At 39.2% G+C, this 23,726-nt stretch overlaps 1 protein-coding gene across 11 annotated transcripts in view; it reads right to left on the bottom strand.

Annotated features, from left to right (window-relative positions):
- The window catches only part of LRRFIP2 (LRR binding FLII interacting protein 2), a 54,329-nt gene extending 40,706 nt beyond the window's left edge, over positions 1–13,623 (bottom strand). For 4 of the 11 annotated variants that reach the window (XM_053465945.1, XM_053465946.1, XM_053465948.1 and 1 more), the window contains exons 1-4: positions 13,504–13,601; positions 9,855–9,970; positions 5,669–5,755; positions 1,280–1,330 (exon numbers count right to left, since the gene is read on the bottom strand). In XM_053465945.1, the coding sequence (XP_053321920.1) occupies positions 1,280–1,330; positions 5,669–5,755; positions 9,855–9,970; positions 13,504–13,591 (342 nt within the window). In that variant the 5' untranslated portion in view covers positions 13,592–13,601. Of the gene's footprint in view, positions 1–1,279; positions 1,331–5,668; positions 5,756–9,854; positions 10,000–13,503 lie in introns of all 11 variants that reach the window. The other 7 variants (XM_053465950.1, XM_053465947.1, XM_053465951.1 and 4 more) reach the window with 4 other exon arrangements.
- Between the last annotated feature and the right edge of the window lie 10,103 nt (positions 13,624–23,726).

Raw genomic sequence — 23,726 nt, 5'->3', positions numbered from 1 at the left:
GTAGTTAACCGTTTGTTTTTAACGTGACCGGACAGTCAATTGTCATCAAGAGGTTAAATATTAATGGGGTTAAATATTAATGCAATACTTTTTTTTTACATTGTGTGTGTATGTGTGTGTGTGTGTGTGTGTGTGTGTGTATATATATATATATATATATATATATATACACACACACATACACATATATATATATATATATATATATATATATATATATATATATATATATATATATATACGTATATATATACTGTAATAACTTCGCCATCTGCCTCAGCGGGTATTACTTCACGCCCTGAGCATCAGGCCACAATTCCCAAAGATCCCTTCTATAGACCATTCCGAACATAATCTGTAATGTAATTTGTAATGTAATTTGCAACCATAAAAATTATGTACTTAATACGTTTCCATTTTAAACATACAATGTATATATAATGTTGTAGTATACAAACATGGAAATACTGATATTCGTGTTGTTTCTCCCATGAAGGATTCCTTTTTATTATGCCCCAGTGGGTAATATATATATAAAAAAAAAACAACATTTATCGTAGGTTGAACTTTTTCGGAAAGCAAATGTGTATGGAATATCCATTTCCGTCAATAATATTTTACATTGGCCAGGCAGCGAAAAAGGTAAGATTTGATGGATCGAGTTAGTTAACCTTACCCAGGTCCACACAATATTACAGCTCTGATAGAGGATAATGTAGCACCAAGATCAAACAATTTTGATAAGTCAAAGGTATAAAGTTAGCCATCTTTAAAGAGACGCAAAAATCAAACTTTCTTACAAGTGAGTGCATTACTAAAATCACAATACTATGTCATGTATTTTTCTTTTACATGTTAATCTTAACATTTGAAGCCTGACTCCATTCTTTAAAAGGCTATTTGAAAACCCATTTTGGTGCATATAACTAAGCATACAAATTGCAATTATGTTTTTTTTTTTTGAACAGCAACAGATTCACAATGCAGCCGGTATTATGTTACCAATAATTCCCTTGTGGTTTAATATTCAGCACAACTACATACTATGTTCACAACATACAAAAAAAAATAGTTAAGATGTACACGAAATGGTTAATTATTTATGTGATTATGTACACATCTACAAAAACATTTTAAATGTTTAAATAAAATGCAGCACTTAAGAGTGAAAAGAAAACAGTCTGTTAGTAAATTCCACCACACAAATAAAAACACACCATTGCAGCCTGTTAGATTTAAAAGTGAACAACTTCATGCAGAATTGGCATTCTGCTCATACCATCCACTTTTGGATTTGTCCCCACTTTCTATCATGATAACGATTGCTGAGCTTAAAAAGAAAATAAAAAAAGAGGAAGCACTAGAAAGTTAAAAACACCAGCAATAAGAAACAGAGGTATAGTTATAAAAGTGCATGTTTACAGGTTTGCAACACAGTAATTCAATAATTACAGTGCCGTGGAAAAGTATTTGCCCCTCCCCAATTCTTTCTATTTATGCTTATTTGTCACATTTAAATGTTTCATAACTGGCAATTAGTCTTTTTCATCACTGTGGAGGAGTTTTGGCCCACTTTTCATGGCAGAATTGTTTTAATTTATCCACATAGGTAGGTTTTTCTGAGCATGGGCTGTCTTTTTAAAGGTCATGCCAAAGCAGGACTTTTGACTAAGCCGTTCCAAAACCTTAAATATGTTTATTTTGAGCCAGAGGAGGGCATGCTCGTTTTTTGGGGGATCATTGTCCTGCTGCATAACTCAACTGTCTGAGCTTTAGGTAACAAACTTATGGCCAGATGTTCTCCTTCAGGATTTTTTGGTAGAGAGTAAAATTCATGGTTACATCAATTATGGCAAGTCACCCAGGTCGTGAAGCTGCAAAGCAGCCCCACACCATCACCACCATGTTCTTTACGCCAGATGTAATGGGACTCATATCTTCCAAAAAGTTCTGCAGAACGTTATCCCAAAAGTCTTGGGGGCATCAAGATGTTTTTTGGCGAATGTAAGCCTCTGTGATCTTTTTGGTCAGCAGTGGTTTTTGCCTTGTGATCTCCTGGATGAGTCATGGATGCATTCTTGGAGGAATTTTGGGAAGGGTCACTCCTGCTCCAAGTTTTCTCCATTTGTAGATAATGGTCCTCATCATATAGTTACATAGTTACATAGGCTGAAAAAAGACATGCGTCCATCAAGTTCAGCCTTTCCTATATCTGTTAATTTGTTGCTGTTTGATCCAAAAGAAGGCAAAAAACCCCGGCTTCGCTCTTTCCAATTTAAATCATGGTTCACTTGAGTCACAGAGCCTTAGAAATGGCTATGTAACCCTTTACAGATTGATGGATGTCTTTTAGCCTACTTCAAAACAGATTCTATTTAATTGACGTTTAGATTCAATGGGACTGGTAGTAATCCCCAATTAAATTTGGTTCATTAGTTGATTTGGTAACTAAGGGGAGAATTACTTGTTCAAAGCAGCCAAGTAGGGTTGGATAGCTTTTTTCCTTCTATAGAAAAAATCATTTAATGTCTAATATTTAAATTAGTCTGATGATCTGAAACATTTAAGTGTGAAAAACATGCAAAAATAGTTGTAATTGGGAAGGGGCAAATACCTTTTTATAGCACTGTATGCTTGCCAATAAAAATGTCTGCAACTGCTCATGGCATAAGGTGTGCATGCCATATGTGATTGTGAAAATGCATCATTGATTCGATTTCGTAACTGTGTTTAAAACAATCCAGAATTTTTTCCCTTCACTTTTTCATTAATTAGCAACACATTTGGGGGGTTCTACAGAATCCCCCATGCAGTTGCAAAAGGGACACGACAATATTTTAAATGGGCCAAGCAGCATTAAAGGGCATATGACGGCCGGCATATTCCTTTAACTGCAGTACCTTGTTCTTCTAAAACTCCAAAGCAACTTGTTCACATATTTTCTGCATATGATCTCCCCATTCTCACGGTGAATTACAGATTCACAGCTTACAACTGCTTGGAATTGGAAGCAGACAACTATCCCAATTTAGGGGAAGTCTTCTTGTTTTAGAGGAAATGTCCTATGAAGTCACAAAAAAAGGTTTTCTGCCGTGGCAAAGCAGCAAGTACTACAAAAGCCCTAGATACGAATGGTTACAAAAAGAGTTAGACTCACTAGATACATCCTCCTCAATATAAATACAGCAGTGCCTTTGAAGGCATGTCTTAAACCCCCATACCCTTTTTAATTTCCTTTATGGTTCATAAAACTGGAGCTACATTGTTCATTGTTTTCCTTTTTTTTTCTTTCTAAAGTTTTGTTTATATTTTACTTTTTACTTACTATACAGAAGAATGCTAGTTGTACTGTGCCACTGATACATGTACAATTTCAAGTGGTCATGATACATTTTAAAGTGGGAAGAGCAAAACTTTTTTTATTTTTTTTTTTTTATTTTTTTATTAGATCACAATAAAATCTCCTTACTTGAGTAAAAGGAAACTGCTCGCAAAAGGTCCTGTTACTATCCATATTTGGCTTCAGAGGACTTGCAGAAGCTTCTTCTACATGTCGATCTATTTATGACTGTGGTACTTTGTGAATTACCGTATTGGCTCGGATATAGGCCGCCCCCGTATATAGGCCGCACCCTAAAAGTTTGGTGCTTTTTTAAAGAAAAAGTTTTTTTTCTTTAAAAAAGCACCAAAAAAAACATGCTGCCACTCTGTCCCCCCCCCCGAGATATGCTGCCACTGTCCTCCCTCCCCCGATATGCTACCACTGTCCTCCTACCCCCCCGATATGCTACCACTGTCCTCCCCCCCCGATATGCTACCACTGTCCCCCCCCCGATATGCTACCACTGTCCTCCTCCCCCCCCGATATGCTACCACTGTCCTCCCCCCGATATGCTACCACTGTCCTCCTCCCCCCCCGATATGCTACCACTGTCCTCCCCCCGATATGCTGCCACTGTCCTCCTCTGCCCCCCCCTCCTCGACTTACCGGAGCAGACTCCCGGGTGTCTTGCGGGGCCGGCGAGGGACATCTACGCAATACGCGTATGCAACTTCCGGTACCGGTACCGGAAGTTGCATACGCGTATTGCGTAGATGTCTCCCGCCGGTCCCGCAAGACACCCGGGAGTCTGCTCCGGTAAGTCGGGGGTGGGCAGAGGTAAAACGCTTAGACAACCTCCCGTGCCGGCACCCCCCCCCCCGTGGGAAGTGCTGGCAGGGGAGGCTGTCTGAGAGTATCGGGGAGTAGGATACGGGTCCCCTGCACCGCTGCGGGGGATCTGTATCCTAACCCCGCTGCCTGCCCGGCGCCCGGGACTGCATGTCCCGGGCGTCGGGCGCTAGACCCCGAATATAGGCCGCACCCCCACTTTAAAAACTTAAAGTGGGGAAAAAAAGTGCGGCCTATATTCGGGCCAATACGGTATGTGGAATTTTGTCTTTGGCTATTAATACGAATTTCTCCTTACATTGAGATTAGAAGTGTTTTTATTATTTAGGAAACACATTTTTAGGACATTTTTCATGCTTCCACCACAAATAAAGACCATATCACCTTTTTAGAATAATACACTGCACATTTATTCAAAACATATATGTTACACAGAGAAATACCATTGTGGTCATTCAATTTTTATCACCGAACTACACCTACTTATGTTGAACAACTGATCTGAGTAAACAGATCAAGTATACATACCTCAGATGATCATTGCTTGGTTACTATTGCTCAAGAATTCTAGTAGTCTCAGTTATACACCTCAATGTATAAGTGTTCTAGCACACCAATGTGTATTTTTCAATACAACCCACTACAAGACTTACTGTTTCTTACAAGACCATATTTCCTTGGCTTCTTTAACAATCTTTCAACTTGTTTTTGTTAATCAGACCTGAAGGACAGTTACATTTAACACTCTGCCACACGATCTTTAAAGAAGGCTATACATTGCTTAAGAGTCTCATTCTAGAATATTAACTTTATGGTGCCATTACAAATAACTAAATGTTTGTATACAATTGGATAAATAAAATTAGACAACAGGAGAGGTAAAATGGACTGAATGATCACACCAAGTATATGGGACACACCAGAGGGAATTTGAAGGGTGGGCTTAATTGATCGACGACATACCAAAAATATGAGAATGCTTAAAAAAGACTAAACAACCAAGTAGTAAAATCTGATACATACAATAATCAAAACAAGTTAATAAAATAAGCAATTATCCCAACCGTTCAAGGGACAGCACCAGTAAATATAAGCTAGGAGTTTAAGCATATATGTAAAGAAAACAACAGTTCAAGAGTCATGCATCATATGTATTAGCTAGACAAAGAAGGATGTATACAATGTTATTATAATAGGTAGAAGTAGTTGAAATCCGAACTAAATAAGGCAAGCGATTAAAATAACCATAACCAGGAAGGTTCCTATAATTTACTCCTAATAGCTCAGAAAATCATTATCAGACATGAATAGTGATAAATAAGTGTGTTTTGTGCAAATTATATCCAATAGCTATGGTTATAATGGTTTCACTTACTAGTCACGTACAAGCATGTGGGACCGTTTAGCAACCTCTGCAGCCACTGCACTTTTGGTTACAAATCTGGCTGTAGAGTAGACGATAAACTGCTTCAAATAAAGCAAGCCACAAGGATTTACCTCTTTTTGTTGTCGTTCCAGCTCTCGCATGCGTATATCCCTTGCTTCTGCTCGAGCCGCTCGTTTGGCAGCAAGCCTTGCCTCTGCCTGAAAGCCAGAGCATCAACATTTTAGGATTGTGGACAATTTCACATATATAATGTTCATTAGTCAAACATTGACTGAAAATCTGCCACTGGAAGCCTCAGAGAATAAAAATTTTGGATTAAACAATAGATTAAACAATAGATTGAAACAGTATTCTGAAAAGGCCAGGGCTTGACAACATCCGATTTATAAGGCCCATAGTACCCGTCGAGCACAGCCAGTTTGTTAAAATAGATTCAAGGGGCTTGTTTTGCTTGAAAATGTAAAGCAGCAAATAATGGAGAATATCTAGAACAGAATGGGTCAGCACAGGTTAAAATCTCAAACTTGTGACAAAGACAAAAAAAAGACTAGTTCATGTAATTGTAGCTGACGGTTAGGGTAAAAACAGAAAGCTCGTCAGGTCAGTGACTAAAACACAGGAGCAAAAACAACATGACAATTACTTTTAAAATCTTATTTCTTCTTCAAACCCCTTACAAAGGCTGCCAAAACAAATCAACCCAATAAACTGAAGCAAAAAATGAAAAAAAAATCATGAGAACAGGTAGTTAACATCCACAATGTTGGTTCCAAATATGTGAGCGGTTTAGTTATATCCGTAAACATTGGACATATTAGGAACTTTTTTAGGGCACTTAGCAGTAAAATGTTGGTTTTGAGAAAGTGACAGATGGGCTTTAAATCCTCTTTTCCACATTCCTTGGTACATCATGGTCAGTGTTTTCCTCCTGCTCTGTAATTGGGGAAATACTTTTCTGCCTGAATGTCATCACCCTAAGTGAAAAGGTAAGGCTAAATAAGGAAAAACGCTATTTCACAAGAATAAAGAATTTCTAAGTATCAATTACAACAAATGTAATGTAACTTAAATGAAAAATGAAGGACTGGAAAAAAACTGAAACGTGGATTGTTTCTTTAGGATTGGCATACTTCTTCCACACTCTAAACGTTTCATCAATCAGTATGCCAATATCATCAACAGCGCATGAAAATTCTGTCTAACTGGAAAACTCTGTCCCTGTGTAACCATGACAACTAGACTCAAAACAAATACAAGCTTTTCATTTTTTTAGCGAGGCTCATATCAGAGCTTAAAATAGTTAAAAATGCGCTGCGGCTAAAACGTAATGGAGTACAACCATTAACTCTTTCAAGTCCGAAAAGGATGCTCTTGCAAGGCACTCAGACAGCTAAAAACAAATAGATATTTACGTCGAAAGCAAAGCAAGGAAACTATTCTTAACACTTGCATTGAAATAGATTGTGATAAATAAATACCATAGAAGAAAGTATTTAGTAGTTACAAGTTCAGGGAACAACATAATTATAGAACATGTAGAGCCTCAAAGGGGCTCTACAGACTTGAAAGCCTTTGTGACCTTGTTAAGCGAGTATGTGGGCCCACTAAAACTTATCAGAAAACTTCTAAAGCCTCAACCAAATGCTATCAAAGAATGTGAATTGTGGTAGATGACAGGCGTCCGCTGGATAACTCTGCGGAAAACACACACTGCATTAATAAGTAATTTAAATTGGTTATTTAAATCAAATATGTTCTCATTGCATGTAGGCACTGACCACACTATAGAAAAAAATGCAGCTACTTTTAGTAGTGAGGAGCTAAGGAAATAGCTGTCAAAAACCAATGCCACTGTAAGTAAACCATCTACTAAACATAATGCTATCATTTCAAAATCCACACTATTTCACTCAAACGAACAGAATATAGCACTTCTACTACTTATGACTTGTGCAGAAAGGTGAACATTTTGCACCACGATGAGGATTACATAGAGCATTGCATGGAACACTAAAGCAAGGGGAAGCCCTGAACCCTTTAATGCTCTTCTAAAAGCTAGAACACAAGTGAATAGTTACTTTAACCTTGTTTGTATTTCATATGCATGTTGGTGTTATGCACACACATATAATTTAATAATAATTATACACTGAAGCGGTTACAAATAAATATAAAATAGTTACTGTGTCACTGAGCGCCTCCACTCAGTATGAATGAAACCATAATTACGAACATTTAAAATTACACACACACTTAGGGTGCTTTATACTTTATATAAGTGGTCTAATCACAGCAACCAGCGAGATACCCTTGTCTCGTGCTTTCGTTGGTTGCTATAGCGATAGTTATAAGCGAGTCCCAGTGTGTTCAAAATCCAGCATTGCACAGGAATATTAATATAAATTTGTATTCATGTAGAAAAAAAGAAGTTCCAATGATGACTTCACACACGTTATCACAAAAGCGCCAAAAGTTCTCAAGTTAATTACATGTTTAAAACCAACAGGGACAAACCAGGCTTCCACCAAGTTGAGCAACTGAAGCCCAGAGAGGTTTCGTGTGATTTGAGGCCTCCAGCAGAGAAACGTGGATTGCGACAAATCTCGGTATAAACCCTCATTTTTATTAGTCACAGCTGCATCTCTTCTTTTCTCCCAGTGCTACTACTGTGAGAGTGTATAAAAATGTACTGCTAGGAGGAAGGATCAAAGAGGTTGTGTGGAGATTGCTGTTTTAAATTAGTAGCGTGCCTCCCAACAGTCGCGCTTTGCGCGTGACGGTCCTAGTTTTGCCACTCTAATCTAATTTTTTTTACAACCAAAATATATAAATACAAAAAAAATAATAATATATAAGAGATAATAAAAAAGAAAAAAAACCTTACATCCCATTGCCCTAACACAACATCTAAAAGGTATAACCCTCCTGCCCCCGTTCACAACCCCCAAACCCGTTAAGCAATAAGCATAAAAATTCTACGACTAATGTACACCTTATAGTATGTTCCCTATAAATGCTGGGAAATTAGGTATTTCTGAAATCAGGACACCTAAATTGATAAACTTGGAGGGGATTTTCCATCACTTTACCTCATTTTTGTTAGTTTTTACAAAATGTCTCATTCTTAATTTTCAGCTAATCATCTAACTATGGTATCAAAAGGAAGCTCTATCTCTCCTTAAAAAACCATATATATTTTACATGGGTACACTATTCACAGGAAAAGAGAATGATCGCTGAACCGATATAACGCAAAAATGGCAAAATTGCTCTGGGGCTTGAGGTACCAAAAACCCCTGGTATTGAAGGGGTTAAACACATTGTTGTATATAAAACATCTGTGTTATTCTGTCAACAGAAGCACAAATGACATTAAAGAGATTGTGTTTGTAATAAAGTTATGGTGTAATTGTAGACATTGTAGCAGACACATCATAGGTCATCATAATTTTCAAAAGGAAAATTACATTGTAAAGTCATGCAGGCCTTTCATCTATGAAAATTCTAATTATTTTTCTAATTTAAGCAAAGAATAATTGTGGATCTAAACATATTCATTTTTAGTATTTCGCTGAGTTGCGCTTTTAGAGTTACACCTGTTAACACGATGCCCTAGGTTTGCGGGGTGGTCAAACAGATTACAACAGGTGATCACTTTGTATTCTATGTATAGGCTTCAGCCACTTCCTAGCGTCTCAATCTGGCCAGTATGAGTCTCAAATGTCCACAGATAACCAAGCCACCTGCCTGGAACAAAACTGTTCTATTTTATTTTTCTTTTCTTCCAGCAATGACATTTCTGAAAGCTTCAGTGATGGAAAAATGTTATGTTTAATGTGAAAAAAAAATGCACAATTATGAAGTTTGAAAAATCTATGCTTGAAAGCTTCAAAAATAATTGGTAAACTAACTAGACAAGTAGTTAGACATAAAAAATGGAAGTTTAATAAAGCAATTTTTAAACATGACTTTCTGTGCTGATTCAGTTGTATCATTTAGTTATAATATACATATTTTTAAATTAAAGCTGAATTAAAAAAATTGATATCACTTTCATTGATAAATGAAAATTCAATAAAAATTAGCAATTCGTCAATTTCGTAGTTGAGAAAAATGTATCAGTGTCAGTTGCAAAGTTGCCAAATGAAATATATATATTATATAAAACTTCAAAAACAGCTTGTTTTTTTTAAAATACTAAATGAAATTGGTGCAATGAACGTGCAGAATATTTAAACCCATAAGACACAGCCCCGTAAAATGTGAGAATGTATAAAACCGTATTAAGTGACTAACCTCCCTAGCAATGTGACTTAAGGCTTCATCTTCAGCTGAGAATCTGTCCTTGACTTGGGTACGTTTCCTTCCAGATCCAGGAGTCCCCATCTTTTGCAATTCGGTACAAGTATTCCCTAAGCACGTTGAAAAAGATGAACACAACCTGTAAAATACAATTTTAAACATGAATCTGTTTTATGAATTGCAGTAACAAAGCATCGCAGGGCAAGTAATTTGGATTTTTTTTTTTTTTTTTTACTCAACATGTTAAACACAACAAGAAAACTTGCCAGATAACCCTAGGCTGCATTGACTTTGTTTTGCTGTCACACCCAAGCTTGTCTGTGTTGAGGCAGACCACAATATCACATCAATACTTAGTCATTCATTAGAGCTTTGGTACAAAACGATATAACTAGACGCATGTGAAAGAGCAGCTTGGTTATACTTGTGCACTTATTTGTATCTTCTATGGAATTAAGTGGAAGGGTATAACCAAGCAGCTCTTTAATGTGTGTAATTATGTAGATTTATACCTTTCAGGCTTGATATTTCTTCACAAATACTAAAAACAAGAAGTTCAAAGTGCTGTTTCACTAACTCAAAACAATAAATGGGCCGTCCAGTAAGTTAAAGGGACAGTTTAATGATTTCAATAAAATACTTACATGAGGCAGAACCCCATCAAAAGCATTCAATGAGCCAGCACTGAAGCCGACAGGAGGTAAGTATAATATGTGCAAGCACAGAAAATAGCTGGGGGCCAGGGGAAGAGAAAAAGCATTAAGGGAAATGCTGCAGACCCCAGCTATCGTAGCCATTAAAGCAGGGCGCAGCTAGAAATCACTGGTGCCTGGTAGGTATGCCTGATACTGGTGTCCAGGTGGGGGATGCTGAGGCAAGGGCCACAGGTGCCCAGCATCCATACACGTATGTCAGCATATAGTGTTAGAGTGTGTGTATTACTGTATGATGTTAGCATGTGGGTGCATTAGTGTGACTGTAGTGTTACTGTATAGTGTTAGAGTGTGTAAGTGTATGTTAGTTACAATTTACTTAGCAATTAATATTTATGAATTAATTAGTAAATTGATTAACTACTAATTTAATGTACTGATTTATTAATTTCAATGGATAAGTTTTCAATAATGTATTTATAAATTCTTTATTAAATGGATTTATTAAATGGATTTATGTTTATGCCATATGATGGCAGAGTAGCACCTTAGAATAGAAGTTAAAGTTTAAATACATGAAAATAAAATCATTATGGGGGGGCCGACTCATATTTTTTCAGCAGAGTAAAAGATAAAAGCATCAGTTAAATGACTATGTTGTTAGTAGTGACCATAACAGTAAGAACATCAGACTTGAGAATGAGAATTATAGTGTAACTGTGATAAAATTAAAAATACTCATTAGCCCACAATATGGTCTGAATCTCACTGGTGCCTCCTTCACTGAATGTTATGTTCCTGTGCACAGGCACTGGGTTGTCTTATTAGCAGGATTCAGGACGGGTTAGCGTGCCATCTATCACAAATAGACTGACCCAATCAATTTTAACAATTTCGCAATTCATTCCTAAAGTTGTTGAATGTCCAAACCCTTACATGAACTAATTCTTTAAGCATGTAACACTTTGCCTTGTTCATACTTGTCAGAAATACTTGTGACAATGTGACACAAACCAGTCACTGATATGCTGTTGCCATGGAAACTGAAAAGGCTTCTTATACGTTTCTGTGTTGTTTTAAGTGAATACACATTCAGAAGAGAAAATAAAATGACAGATCCGCTAATGTTCATTTGCTGAAAATGAAAAGGGCTATCAATGGCTTGCTTACATGAACCAGCGCCTGTTACAAGCCTCTGAAGTATAAATGAACAGAATACCACCCAAACAACAGTGCCTTGATCAATCTACATTTATGCAAATCATAACACTAGCCCGTTTCTAGATTAGTTCTTTGTTCCTGGGAATATGCCCTCATGCTGCAATGAAGAGAAGTTTTAGATGGGATGCTGTCCCATCACTCAGTATAAAAGATATAAAAATACAAAAAGTATTCTTTAAACGTAAGCTCCTTCTCAAGTTACGTTAAGAAATTCTTAAGCGTGAATGGAAATCCCTCACTACTTACAGTACATGTAAACACACATAATTACTCTTCTTACTCGTAACTACTTTTACCGGAAAACAAAACTGCATGCCCAACAATCTGCGTGGATCAAACAATGTTCATCAATTTAGTAATTAAAGTGAAAATTTGCTACTAAAGTCTCTTCTTTCACTGTTTTCATGCATATAATCCCAATTTCTAAAATGGTAATTTGTAAAATGCACCTATGGTAAATATTTATCAGATAAAAGCGAATTCTGGAATAAAATAGGTAATGAAGCATGCCTAGCAACATCAGCAAAGGTAAGTACAATGTGCTACCTCATATTATCAGTAACACACACAGTTTAATGGAAAGAAACAACAGTTTGGGCTCTTAATGTGCCCATCGTTCGGACCGTGTTAAAATGAAGAATCATATTTGTCTGCTGCCCTTTTGTCATAGTCAGGACAGTGTGATGCTCCTCCTATGCATCAAAGAGGAGCTAAATGTTAAAAATAACTACGGGTTATCTGAAAGAACACAGTTATTTTTAAGATGCAGAAAACACTATCTACCTATAAAGAGAAATCGCTGTATTGTTTCACTGACAACACTTTGTTGTCTGTCTGCAGTCTAGCTGGTGTTCTCAATACTCTCATTGTTTACATTGTTTTAAACATACATTCTCTAGGTTATTACAGGTTGTTTTTTATTTGTACCAACACATGTTACATAATAACATAATATAATAAGTTATGTTTACGGGAAGTTAGTTGAAGAAATATGACAATCCACAGGGCTATTAAGGTGGCCTCTACAGCATAATTGAAACCGTGCTGCTAAAGTTGCCTGTGACAACTGTAATATTTTAGTAAATTCATATTTTTCATCATTTTAATAAAGAATTAGTCATACACACAGCTTTTAGGCAGAGGTTAGTCTGTGAAAATCTAACATAGAGCCAAGCACCTATAAACACAATCCAGATTATAACACGTTATTGTAAAAATATAAAATGAAACAGCCATAAATAACCAATATCTTTAATTCTGTGGACAGTGACAGTCGAGTTTTCCTGTAATTGAAATAAAATAATTGGGTGGCAATGTACTGTATCATATTGCTATGCCGAACCGCTTGACAGCATGGTTGTAGCACAGCGTCAATTTATGGCTGTACGGGTCACAGCGCTGTACTGTGAAGTGTGACATTACCCTATAGAGCAGTGTGTCACAGCAATGCGCTGTGCAGTGTCAGGGTAAAGTATGCCTCAGTCCTGTGCTCTACCACAGCGAGGGGTGTCCATAGATCTACACTGCGCTACAATGTGTATATGACGTGTTGACATGCAGCCAGGAATTGGGTCCAACCTGCATTCCGGCGCCCTAAAATATTAAGCGCTCTTTAGCTGTCCTGTTCGGTATGTAGCGCTAGGCTGTCCATCAAGTATGTCAGCTATGAAGAAAAGGTATAGCTGTCTAGCGAACATACTCATACACTACATATATATTTTATTATATCTATTCCACATACGGTATCGGTTTCACACCCGATTTCTTACCGCGCCTACGTTCCCTTTCGGCCACTTCTCCCTTCCCCTCTCTCGAGGTTTCTCCCTCAACGTCCGGCCGGTGACGCACCCTGCGCATGCGCCCCACCCCGGCCGCAGTCTGCCGCGCAGTGACGTCAGCGCGTCCCTGGAGGAGGAGCTTTGGCGACTAGGAGGTGGTATGGTGGGAGTGGAGAGCGCTGTGCTGGAGAACAGGGATACCTAAGTTAGAAGGGAAGTGATTAACGTAAGGCGATGCAGAGCGGGGTGTTTACAAGACTCACTTATGCATTGCTTTATACACGAAAGTCGCACTGCTTTAGCATTAAACGTTACTTTAATAACCCACACTCTTTTCTAAATGACATTTTATTAAGACTAAGTGTTACTCTTAAATGCATTGTTATAACACAGTAATACAACTGAACATTTAATACAGGACACCCTTTCTATATGAATCCTCTGTGGTGGGAGGCCCAGCTGGTATATTCACTTGCAAGGCGAGTAAGTTGCAGGGCTGTTATCAGGCCATAAATAAGTGAATGCAAAATGAAATCTCTAAACATGTAAAACTAAATTGGTGTAATATGACTTAATTAGTAACTGTTTTGATATATGCTATTTTCTGCTGGATTCTGCTGATCAGTGAAAAAGCTAAGTAGGAATGTTGGTGATTTTGCCTCTAATTAAAAGAACTATCCTACAAGCCCACCTGCACCAATTAATCGATAGAAAAGAAGCTGGATGTTAACACCCCAGGACAGGTACCCCTGATGCCAGCTTTCTCCAATAGTCAGGGGTTCACTACTCTTGGCTTCTGTGTTTTGCCCAGTGCCTTTCTTTACATGGCTCTCCTATCTCCCAAAGTCTTCAGTTTTCTGTGATGTATATCTCATATCATATCACAGATATAACATAACTAATTCATTCTCTCTCTCTCACTCTCTCTCCTTTTGTTTTTTGCCCTGATCACTTTCTATTTGACTTTATTATTTATTTATTGCAACCCGCAATCAAACCAGTTTTTATTTCCAGAATCTACTAGCTGGCGCAGTTTAAATCCCAGATTAATTCTGAACGAGTCATCGGAGTTGAAAATGTTAGTCCTTTTATAAACTCTACATCATTGAGCTCTTTGGTTTCATTGAAGTAGCTCATCAGATATATCTGGCAGTGATAATATCAAACTGCAGCCCTTGTCAAAATTAGAAACGTAAAAAATGAGATCGTAATTTACATGAGATAAAAATCAGTGTGACGTTTGGTTCAATAGCAAGTTCAATAGCAAGAATAAAGAATTTAGAGGATTAAAAAAAAATTGTACACAATTACCGGTAGTTTAGTCAAATAAATCTGTGACTAAAAAATAATAAAAATCTCCAGTTGACAGCTAATTTTATCCTTTGTACTGCTTTATTACTTGTCCAAAAAATTTAAACATGGGTTAGTTTGTATGAATCACAAATGAATCCCTTCGAAACCGAGAGTTTTTCATACCCTAAAGTCCAGCTTTTTTTTACCATATGTTTATTGAACCACGACTCCCCTTTAACATATTTATAGCTTTGGCATTTATTTGGTTTTACACTTACAATACATAGTATATGGCCAGTACAATTCATATTTACACACAATATTTTTATGGCGATATTTTGTGTATAAAAAGGTCTTGTCTGATGACACCTATATGAATACATGTTCATACTAGGGTGACCACATTTTTTTTCTGCCATTCAGGGAAACACTATGAAGACACAGGTATATATAAACCATATTTGCTCGATTATAAGACAAGGTTTTTTTTTCAGAGCAAATGCTCTGAAAAATACCCCTCGTCTTATAATCGAGGTCATCTTCTAATCAGACCTCAAACAGAGGTCTGACTTTGAGACTAAGATCCAGATCCCCTGCAGCGCTGCAGGGGACCTGGATCCTCCTGTCTGGTAACCTCAGCTGCTGCCGGCACTTTCTCCGGGCTTCTATCACCAAGCGCCGGCAAAAGCGTGGGCAGCAGCGGAGGTTGTCTACGCCGATTGCGCAGACCTTCCCCGGCTGCCAGAGAGGAGAATTCCTTGCAGCGCTGTGGGGAATTTTCTTCTCAGTCAGCCGGTGAACATCTGCTCGATGGACGCAGACAACCACCGCTACTGCTGGCACTTCTATGACGGAGCAGCGGCGGCACATGACCTTCCAGTGCTCAGTCATAGAAGCCGGCCTCCACCCGCTGCCCCCACTAGACACCAGGGAGTCTGAAGCACTGGTAAGTCGGGGGGAGTGTTATATGGGGGGCATAAGGCTTTTCTGGAGGCACTAGTAAAAGTTTGGCAGAGACTGTCCTAGTGTCCTGGTGTCGGTGTGGCAGAGCCTGCCCTGGTGTGTGTGTTTGGGTGTTGATGTGCCAGAGCCTGTCCTGGTGTGTGTGTTTGGGTGCCGGTGTGGCAGAGCCTGTCCTGGTGTGTGTGTGCCTGAGTGTCAGCGTGACAGCGCCTGTCCTGGTGTGTGTGTTTGGGTGTCGCTGTGGCAGAGCCTGTCCTGGTGTGTGTGTTTGGGTGTCGGCGTGGCAGAGCCTGTCCTGGTGTGTGTGTTTGGGTGTCGGCGTGGCAGAGCCTGTCCTGGTGTGTGTGTTTGGGTGTCGGCGTGGCAGAGCCTGTCCTGGTGTGTGTGTTTGATTGAAAAGAAAAACTAATTTTACTAAAATAGCGTAACTATGTAAAAGCTATGAGCTTACAAGTAAGTAGAATGAAAAATATCAGAATTAGTGCCAAAGGTTCTACCAACAGTATTTAGTAACAACCTGAAACTTTGCTACGGTAATCCGTAGTCCCTGGTTTTAATATCATACCGTCAAATAAACAGTTAAATTCCACAAGATACTATAATAGCAACATGGTCCATATATAAAACTGTTCACATTTCCTACCTCAATAGAGATGATGCACTTCACTGAGCAGCTACAGTAAGCCCTTAATGTTTTGGTTTTTAACTTGTTTCAAGCAGTTTAAGTCGGCAACAATTCAATACAAATAACATCAAAGGACCATTCATCTCTTTATTTCAACATCTTTTCTCAAAGATAAATGCAGGATGTTTTTGAAGGCAGTAAGCAGCATCTTTTTTTATCAAATAAAAGGAATCATATGAATGTTGCTTAAGAGATAAAAACAAAATTGTTTCAAGAAAGCACCTTTAAGGAACCAAGTAAATATTGCCATACTCTTGTACTGTGTGTGTATATATATATATATATATATATATATATATATATATAATTTATACTATCTGCATAACTTGTTTATTTTACCCCAAACTAGATATTTTTAAAAAATGTGACCCATTTTGGGCCCCAGTGGCAGCTAGAAATATTAAAACTGCTGAACAAAATGATATGTTAGAACTTTATATTCCCAGAAATCATATCAATTGAAGATTTTCTAATCTAACAGCAACACAGGAGTTTGAGTTTTTCTTTTTCACCCATCAGGCAAGTTTCACACTTCTCCTGAGCATATAGATACTACATAGGCCAATGTGTGGTTTGTCACCGTTACAGAATCGCAATAGACCCCCGAAAAGTAGTTTCACTTTTTTACAGCTGTATAAGGCAGTGGACCTCATGCTTTTGGGAGTGAAACTACCCCTAAACACCAAAATAACCAGAACAAAATATATGTTCTCCTGATAATTTTATTATTTATTGATTTATATAGCACCTGACAGCACTAATGTTCTGTAGGCAGGATCTACAATGCTAGAGTACTTCAACACATGGTACCAAAGGGATAAGCAAAGAGTTGTCAGGCAGTTCAAAGGCAGGCAGCATCAGAATCAATAACAGTAGACAAGGTTGGGTCCAGGCAGGCAGCAAGAGACGTAATCCAGAAAACACAAGAGGTCACAAGACTGGCAGGGCAAGGGTACAGGAACGAGGGTAAGGCATAAAGGTACTGCCTAATCCATTCAACAATATTGGGATCCAAACTCAAAGATTGCAGTTTATCGATACTCGTTCCATGTAGAACAGTATCAAAAGGCATATTGAAATCTAGATAAGCAATGTCTACTGGACCATCTTGATCAACTATTTTAGTCACCCAATCAAATCAAGCAGATTAGCTTGGCATGATATTCCTGAGGGAAACCCATGTTGTTTCTGATCTTGAAATCCATGTGACTTTAGATGTTCAACAATCCTATCCTTTAATATAGTTTCTATTAATTTCCCCACTTCTGAGGTAAGACTTATGGGCCTATAGTTGACCTGCTACTCTCTACTACAGGGGCGTCCAAGTGCGGCCCGCAGGCTAAATGTGGCCTGCCGGACTTCGAGGTGTGGCCCGCGTCGTGGTCCAGCAGACCATCATTCAAAGCAGCCGCACGCCGGCTGCTTTGAACTTTGTGTCCGGGCAGCCGCTTTCAAAGCAGCTGTCGTGTGGCTGTAAGGCCGCCTCCGCACCGTTCCGCCAAGTGGCAGCAGTGCCTCAGCTCTCCTTCCCTCCCCTTTTAAGACGTGACATTCAAGGGGGACGGCTCACAGAAGAGTTCCTCCTGACAGAGAGAGGATTGTCAAGTCGGAGGACAGCAGGGAAAAAAAAAAAAAAAAATGTAAGTATTACCAAAAAAAATTGTTAAGGGTTATAAGAAAGTGGACCCATATTCAAGGGGGGGATTCCCTTGGGACAAAAAATAAATAATACAAAAGGGGGGTGGCTGGGTTGTGGCATTACAAAATCAATAGGGGGGGCTGGGGGTAATGCACATGGCAGTGGGGGCATCAATAGACAATAGGTTGGTTGGGCATCACGTTAGCCAATACAAAAAGGGTGGGGGCAAAAAAATACATATATATGCTTATGAATCTTTATTAATGTCTTTCTGGGTTGGAGAGTAAGGCAGAGAAGTCCTTCCACTGTAGTTTGTTATATACTTTTTATATAAATTGTTCTGGCTCTTCTGACACTTGAAGCTTATTAAAATCATGTATTATAGGCCTGTATTAAAAATCACCTGATGCTTTTTCCGAACCCTGGTTAAAGAAGTCACCTGGTCACCCTACCCTAAGAGCAACAAGATTCTCCTCCTGGTGTGACATTCCAGGAAATCAACATTACTTCTGTCCTTTCAACTTTATTTAGTGCACACCAGATAAGTGATCAATAATATATATTGGCTTACTATGAGTTTAAATGAAAGATTTAATAAATTTAAAAATGAAATATATCCTGTGAAAAACCTATTAACCTTAAATATAGGTAGATATTATATATTCATGACGCTTTTAATACAGGATTAGGAATGGTATTTTTTTTTTACAACTGAAATTTTATGAAGCACTAATTGATATTGATCACATCATTAAATTTCATTTGTGTTATAAATATTATTTTGTTTTTTATTGTCCTCATTCATGATGCAAATATGTATGATCTTTAGATATCATGTATAAACTCTGGTTGAGCTAAAATCTAACAATCCAGGAGTAATATCTATTAAAAGGACAACCATAAATGCTCCAGACATACATTTATATATTCTTTTCTCCTTTCTCAGTATGCGGGAAAATGTAGAGGACCTGCACCACTCTGTCTGGGAGGCGGACCACAGGGATGCCGTCAGGACTCGGATAGGACGAAGTATCGGCCGTGACAGCACCATCGTATTACGCAGAGCTGTACAATCAGTAAACAAGATGTAACAAGTAGTGCATCAAATATCAATTATAACTTACAGAAATAAAAGGTAAGGAGGGCCCACCAACTTTACCAAGAAACTTGTCCCACAGTGCCCCCTTTGCCGTAAACAGCTTGTGAGCACTACTTTTGCCCCAAACAGCTTGTGAGTGTCTTTGTCCCAAGCAGCTTATCAGTGCCATCCAAACAGTCTGTTTGTGCCATCTTTGCCCCAGCTTGTCAGTTCCCCCAAATAGCTTATCTGTGCCATATTTGCCCCAAACTTGGGCCCCATATTTGGTCTGTGTCTTGTTTGCCTCTTGCCCCCCTTTCCAACACTCCATCTAACCCCACTTACACATACATGCACAAACACCTACACATCCATGCTTGCTCACACACATACACAATTGCATATCCATCTCCCACACACACATAATTACACATCCATGCTTGCACACATACACAATTACACATCCATGCTCACACACACTCAATTACATATCGATGCCCACACACACAATAACATATCTATGCATCTATGCCCGGAGGTATGTTGTAAGGGGGGGACCACGGGGCCCATTTACACACAAGGCCGGGGTCTCTTATCCTAGTTATTTCCTGTCCCTTGACCACAGATTGTTCTTTGACTTTGGCTACCTGTACTGCCTGCCTCGTCCTCTAGTTTGTCTGGCTAAGCCCACACAACACCCTTGGGCTATCTGCTAGGCCCCAGTGACTTTCGCTTCTGCCTAACGCTCCCCACCGTTCCTTGAGAATATATTTGTATGTTTATGTATAAGTATTTATGTGTGTGTGTATATGTATATATGGATGTGTATATGTATACATGTGTGTATATATATATGTGTGTGTATATATGTACATGTGTATATGTCTATGTGTGTGTGTGTATATATATATGTGTTATATATGTGTATAGATGTGTGTGTATCTTTGTGTCTATGTCTGTGTGCACATTTATATGTGTTGGTATAGATGTGTGTATGTATATGTGTGAGCGGGGCACAATATATATTAGAAAGAGGATGAAAAATGTAAAAGACGGGCAAGCAAGATAAAAGATGAAAGATAAAGACAATAGAAAGAGTGAAATATGTCAGCAAGTGAGGTTCTAATAAAGACATAAGACAAAATAAACTGCCGAAGAGTGAGGCGAGAATAGAACATGAGGAAAAAGATTGAAAGCAGAGAAAAAGGGGGAAGAGGTGCTTGCTAAAGGCAGAAAGCATTTCATGTGTAATTGCTCCAGGGCCCAAAGCTCCTTAATCCGGCCTTGCTCATACCTCACTCTTATTAATCACACCTCACCACACGTCCTGCTGACGTTGGGGCGTTCACGTTGACGTCGGGGGGCGTTCCCGCTGACGTTGGGGGCAATCCTGCCGACAGCAGCGGGAAACACCCCCATTTAAAGGGAAAATGGGCAGGCAGTGGGATTCCCGCGACCCGGAGGATTCAGGTTTTGACCCGGAGAAGCGGTGCTTCATCCGGCATTCTTCGGGCAAACCCGGAGAGTTCCCAGATATGGTTATGTTGCATTAGATGAACCCACTGCCCTAAGACCGTTTTAAAAAATACCATATTTGCTCAATTATAAGACGAGGTTTTTTTCAGAGCAAATGCTCTGAAAAATACCCCTCGTCTTCTAATCGGGGTCGTCTTCTAATCAGACCTCAAATAGAGGTCTGATTATGAGACTAAGATCCAGATCCCCCGCACCGCTGCAGGGGACCTGGATCCTCCTGTCTCCCCCCTCCCATTTAACACCCCCCCCACACACACACACTTACCGGTGCTTCCTGCTGTATTGCCGGGGCAGCAGGTGTGGCTAGCAGCGGGGGTTGTCTGTGTCCGTCGCGCATACCTTCCCCGACTGGGAAGGTATGCGCGACGGACGCAGACAAACCCCCGCTGCCAACTCCACCTCCTTCCGGCTGCAGTGGAAGGAGACGTCAACCCGCTGCCCCGGCAATACAGCAGGAAATTGGAAGCACCGGTAAGTGTGTGTGTGTGTGTGTGTGTTAAATGGGGGCATAGGGCATGTCTGGAATGCCTTATACCCCTATATGCCACTCTGGCACTTAAGGGGTTAAAAGGCATATTATGGGGCAGAGTGGCATATAGGGAGGTATAAGGCATTTCAGGAGGCAGAGTGGCGCTAAGGGGGCATTTAATAGAGCACTCTGCCTCCTGAAATGCCTTATACCTCCCTATATGCCACTCTGCCCCATAATATGCCTTTTAACCCCCTAAATGCCAGAGTGGCATATAGGGGTATAAGGCATTTCTGGAGGCAGAGTGCTCTATACAATGCCTTTTAACTCCCTTAATGCCACTCTGCCTCCTGGAATGCCTTATACCTCCCTATATGCCACTCTGCCCCATAATATGCATTTTAACCCCCTAAATGCCAGAATGGGATATACGGGTATAAGGCATTTCTGGAGGCAGAGTGGCACATAGGGGGTCAAAAGGCATACCATGGGGCACAGTGGCATATAGAGGGTTAAAAGGCATATCATGGGCCACAGTGCCATATTGGTGTGGCAAGCCTGGGGGCAGATGTGCGTAACTGGGGGACAGGTTGTAAAATACAAGGAAATAAAAACAAAAAAAATATTTTTCTCAATCATAGCTTTTATTAAAAAAAATAGTTTACATGAATTAACATATACTGGTAAAACTTTTTTCCTTTAGGGTCGTCTTATATTCAGGCTTTTTCTTTTTTTCCTAAGTTAATATTCAGATTTTGGGGGGTCGTCTTATAATCGGGGTCGTCTTATAATCGAAAATAAGTAATAGCCAGTCCCCAGCCTTAGCTTTCAGAGAACATGTTGTGTGCCACCTTGTCACGTTTGGGACAGTTTGCTAGAGCCATATACTGTATCTCTTAGTAACTATGCTAAAATAAAAATTTCCTTACTATTTGTGGTTTATTTTCTAAGATACAAAAGTACTAAAAAAGTTTAGCTCACTACAAATTATGTGCATTAATGCAGGTTATTGAAATAGCAGCAGCTACCTATGAGGATAACATTTTTTATTGAAGGAATAATCCTACTCTGTATTACTGCCTAATAAAAGATTCATGTTTAGAGAAATGTAGCAATGGAGCTTCTTCCATGGCCTGCAGGTAAAGCCTTTGCCATTTTTTCATTTAATCTGGGGAAGTCAAATGTAGCTTCTTCATAAAATATTGAAAACATAATTTCAATACTTTATAAATGTAATTATCTAATGTCTTTTAAGAATACTGAAATATTAATGGAGGTTCATCTGCCAGGTTTATATGACAGATGACTAAAAGTCATTCCGTAAAACAAAACAAGTAGTGTAATCTAAACAAAGTCAAAAGTATTCAAATACAGAATACAGTATATGGTGACAATTTCAGCCACCTAATCGAGGACTTTTCTGAAGATATCTAAGATTATACATGAGCTTTTTTTTTTTTTTTTTTTTTGCTTTAATTACCGTATATTCCGGCGTATAAGACGACCCCCAACTTTTACAGTCCAAATATAGAGTTTGGACTGTACTCGCCGTATAAGACTACCCCTCTACCCAGCGTACAACAACCAGCCAATCACGGCAAGCGATGTACCTTACCGTTGATTTGCTGGTTGATTTGCTGACATATACATACATGCACTGCCCTTACACACACACACATATATATAATATATATATCTATAGATATATCTACACATATGCCTGTCCATACATACACATTTATACACTGCCCTCACCACACACCCCTGCCTTTACACACACATGTATATGTATATATATATATATATATATATATATACTCACACACCAGTGTGTATATATATATATATATATATATATATATATATATATATTTCTCCCCCCTTTCTCCCTTTCTCCCCATCTCTTACCTTATCTTCTGTCTTCTTTCTTCCATCCAGTTGTGGGAGCCCGAGGTCTGGCACTTCAGACCTCGGCTTCCCTGCTCTTTAATCACTACGCGCCGGCTATTGATGCCGAGCGCCGGGACATGACGTCATCCCTGCGCTCGGCATCAATAGCCGGCGCCTAGTGATTAGAGAGCAGGGAAGCCGAGGTCTCAAGTGCCAGACCTCGGGCTTCCCTGCTCCCTCATCACTACGCGCCGGCAATTGATGCCGGGTGCGGGGACATGACGTCATCCCTGCGCTCGGCATCAATAGCCGGCGCGTAGTGATTAGAGAGATTGGTGGCTTCGTGGGAACCTCCGGCTTGGTAAGTACCCGGCGTATAAGACGACCCCCCACTTTTAAGAAGATTTTTTGGGGTTAAAAAGTCGTCTTATACGCCGGAATATACGGTAGTTTAATGAGAAAATTCCACAGCCTATGGGAACTACTCCAAAGCCTTGTTTGCTGCTCATTAATAGTAATCACCAGTTTAAGCACACAAAGCCAAAAGTTGTACATTTTAGAAAGACTGTTTCAAATACCCAGGAATTGGCACTAATGGGAACAAATTCTGGACATTCAACACCCAATTATTTGTTCAGCAACAGCCCCTAAGTACAGGGTT

This window comes from Spea bombifrons, chromosome 5 (genome assembly GCF_027358695.1).
Source record: "Spea bombifrons isolate aSpeBom1 chromosome 5, aSpeBom1.2.pri, whole genome shotgun sequence".
In the NCBI taxonomy this organism is placed as follows: Eukaryota; Metazoa; Chordata; class Amphibia; order Anura; family Pelobatidae; genus Spea; species Spea bombifrons.
This window is presented reverse-complemented; position numbering and strand designations above follow the sequence as displayed.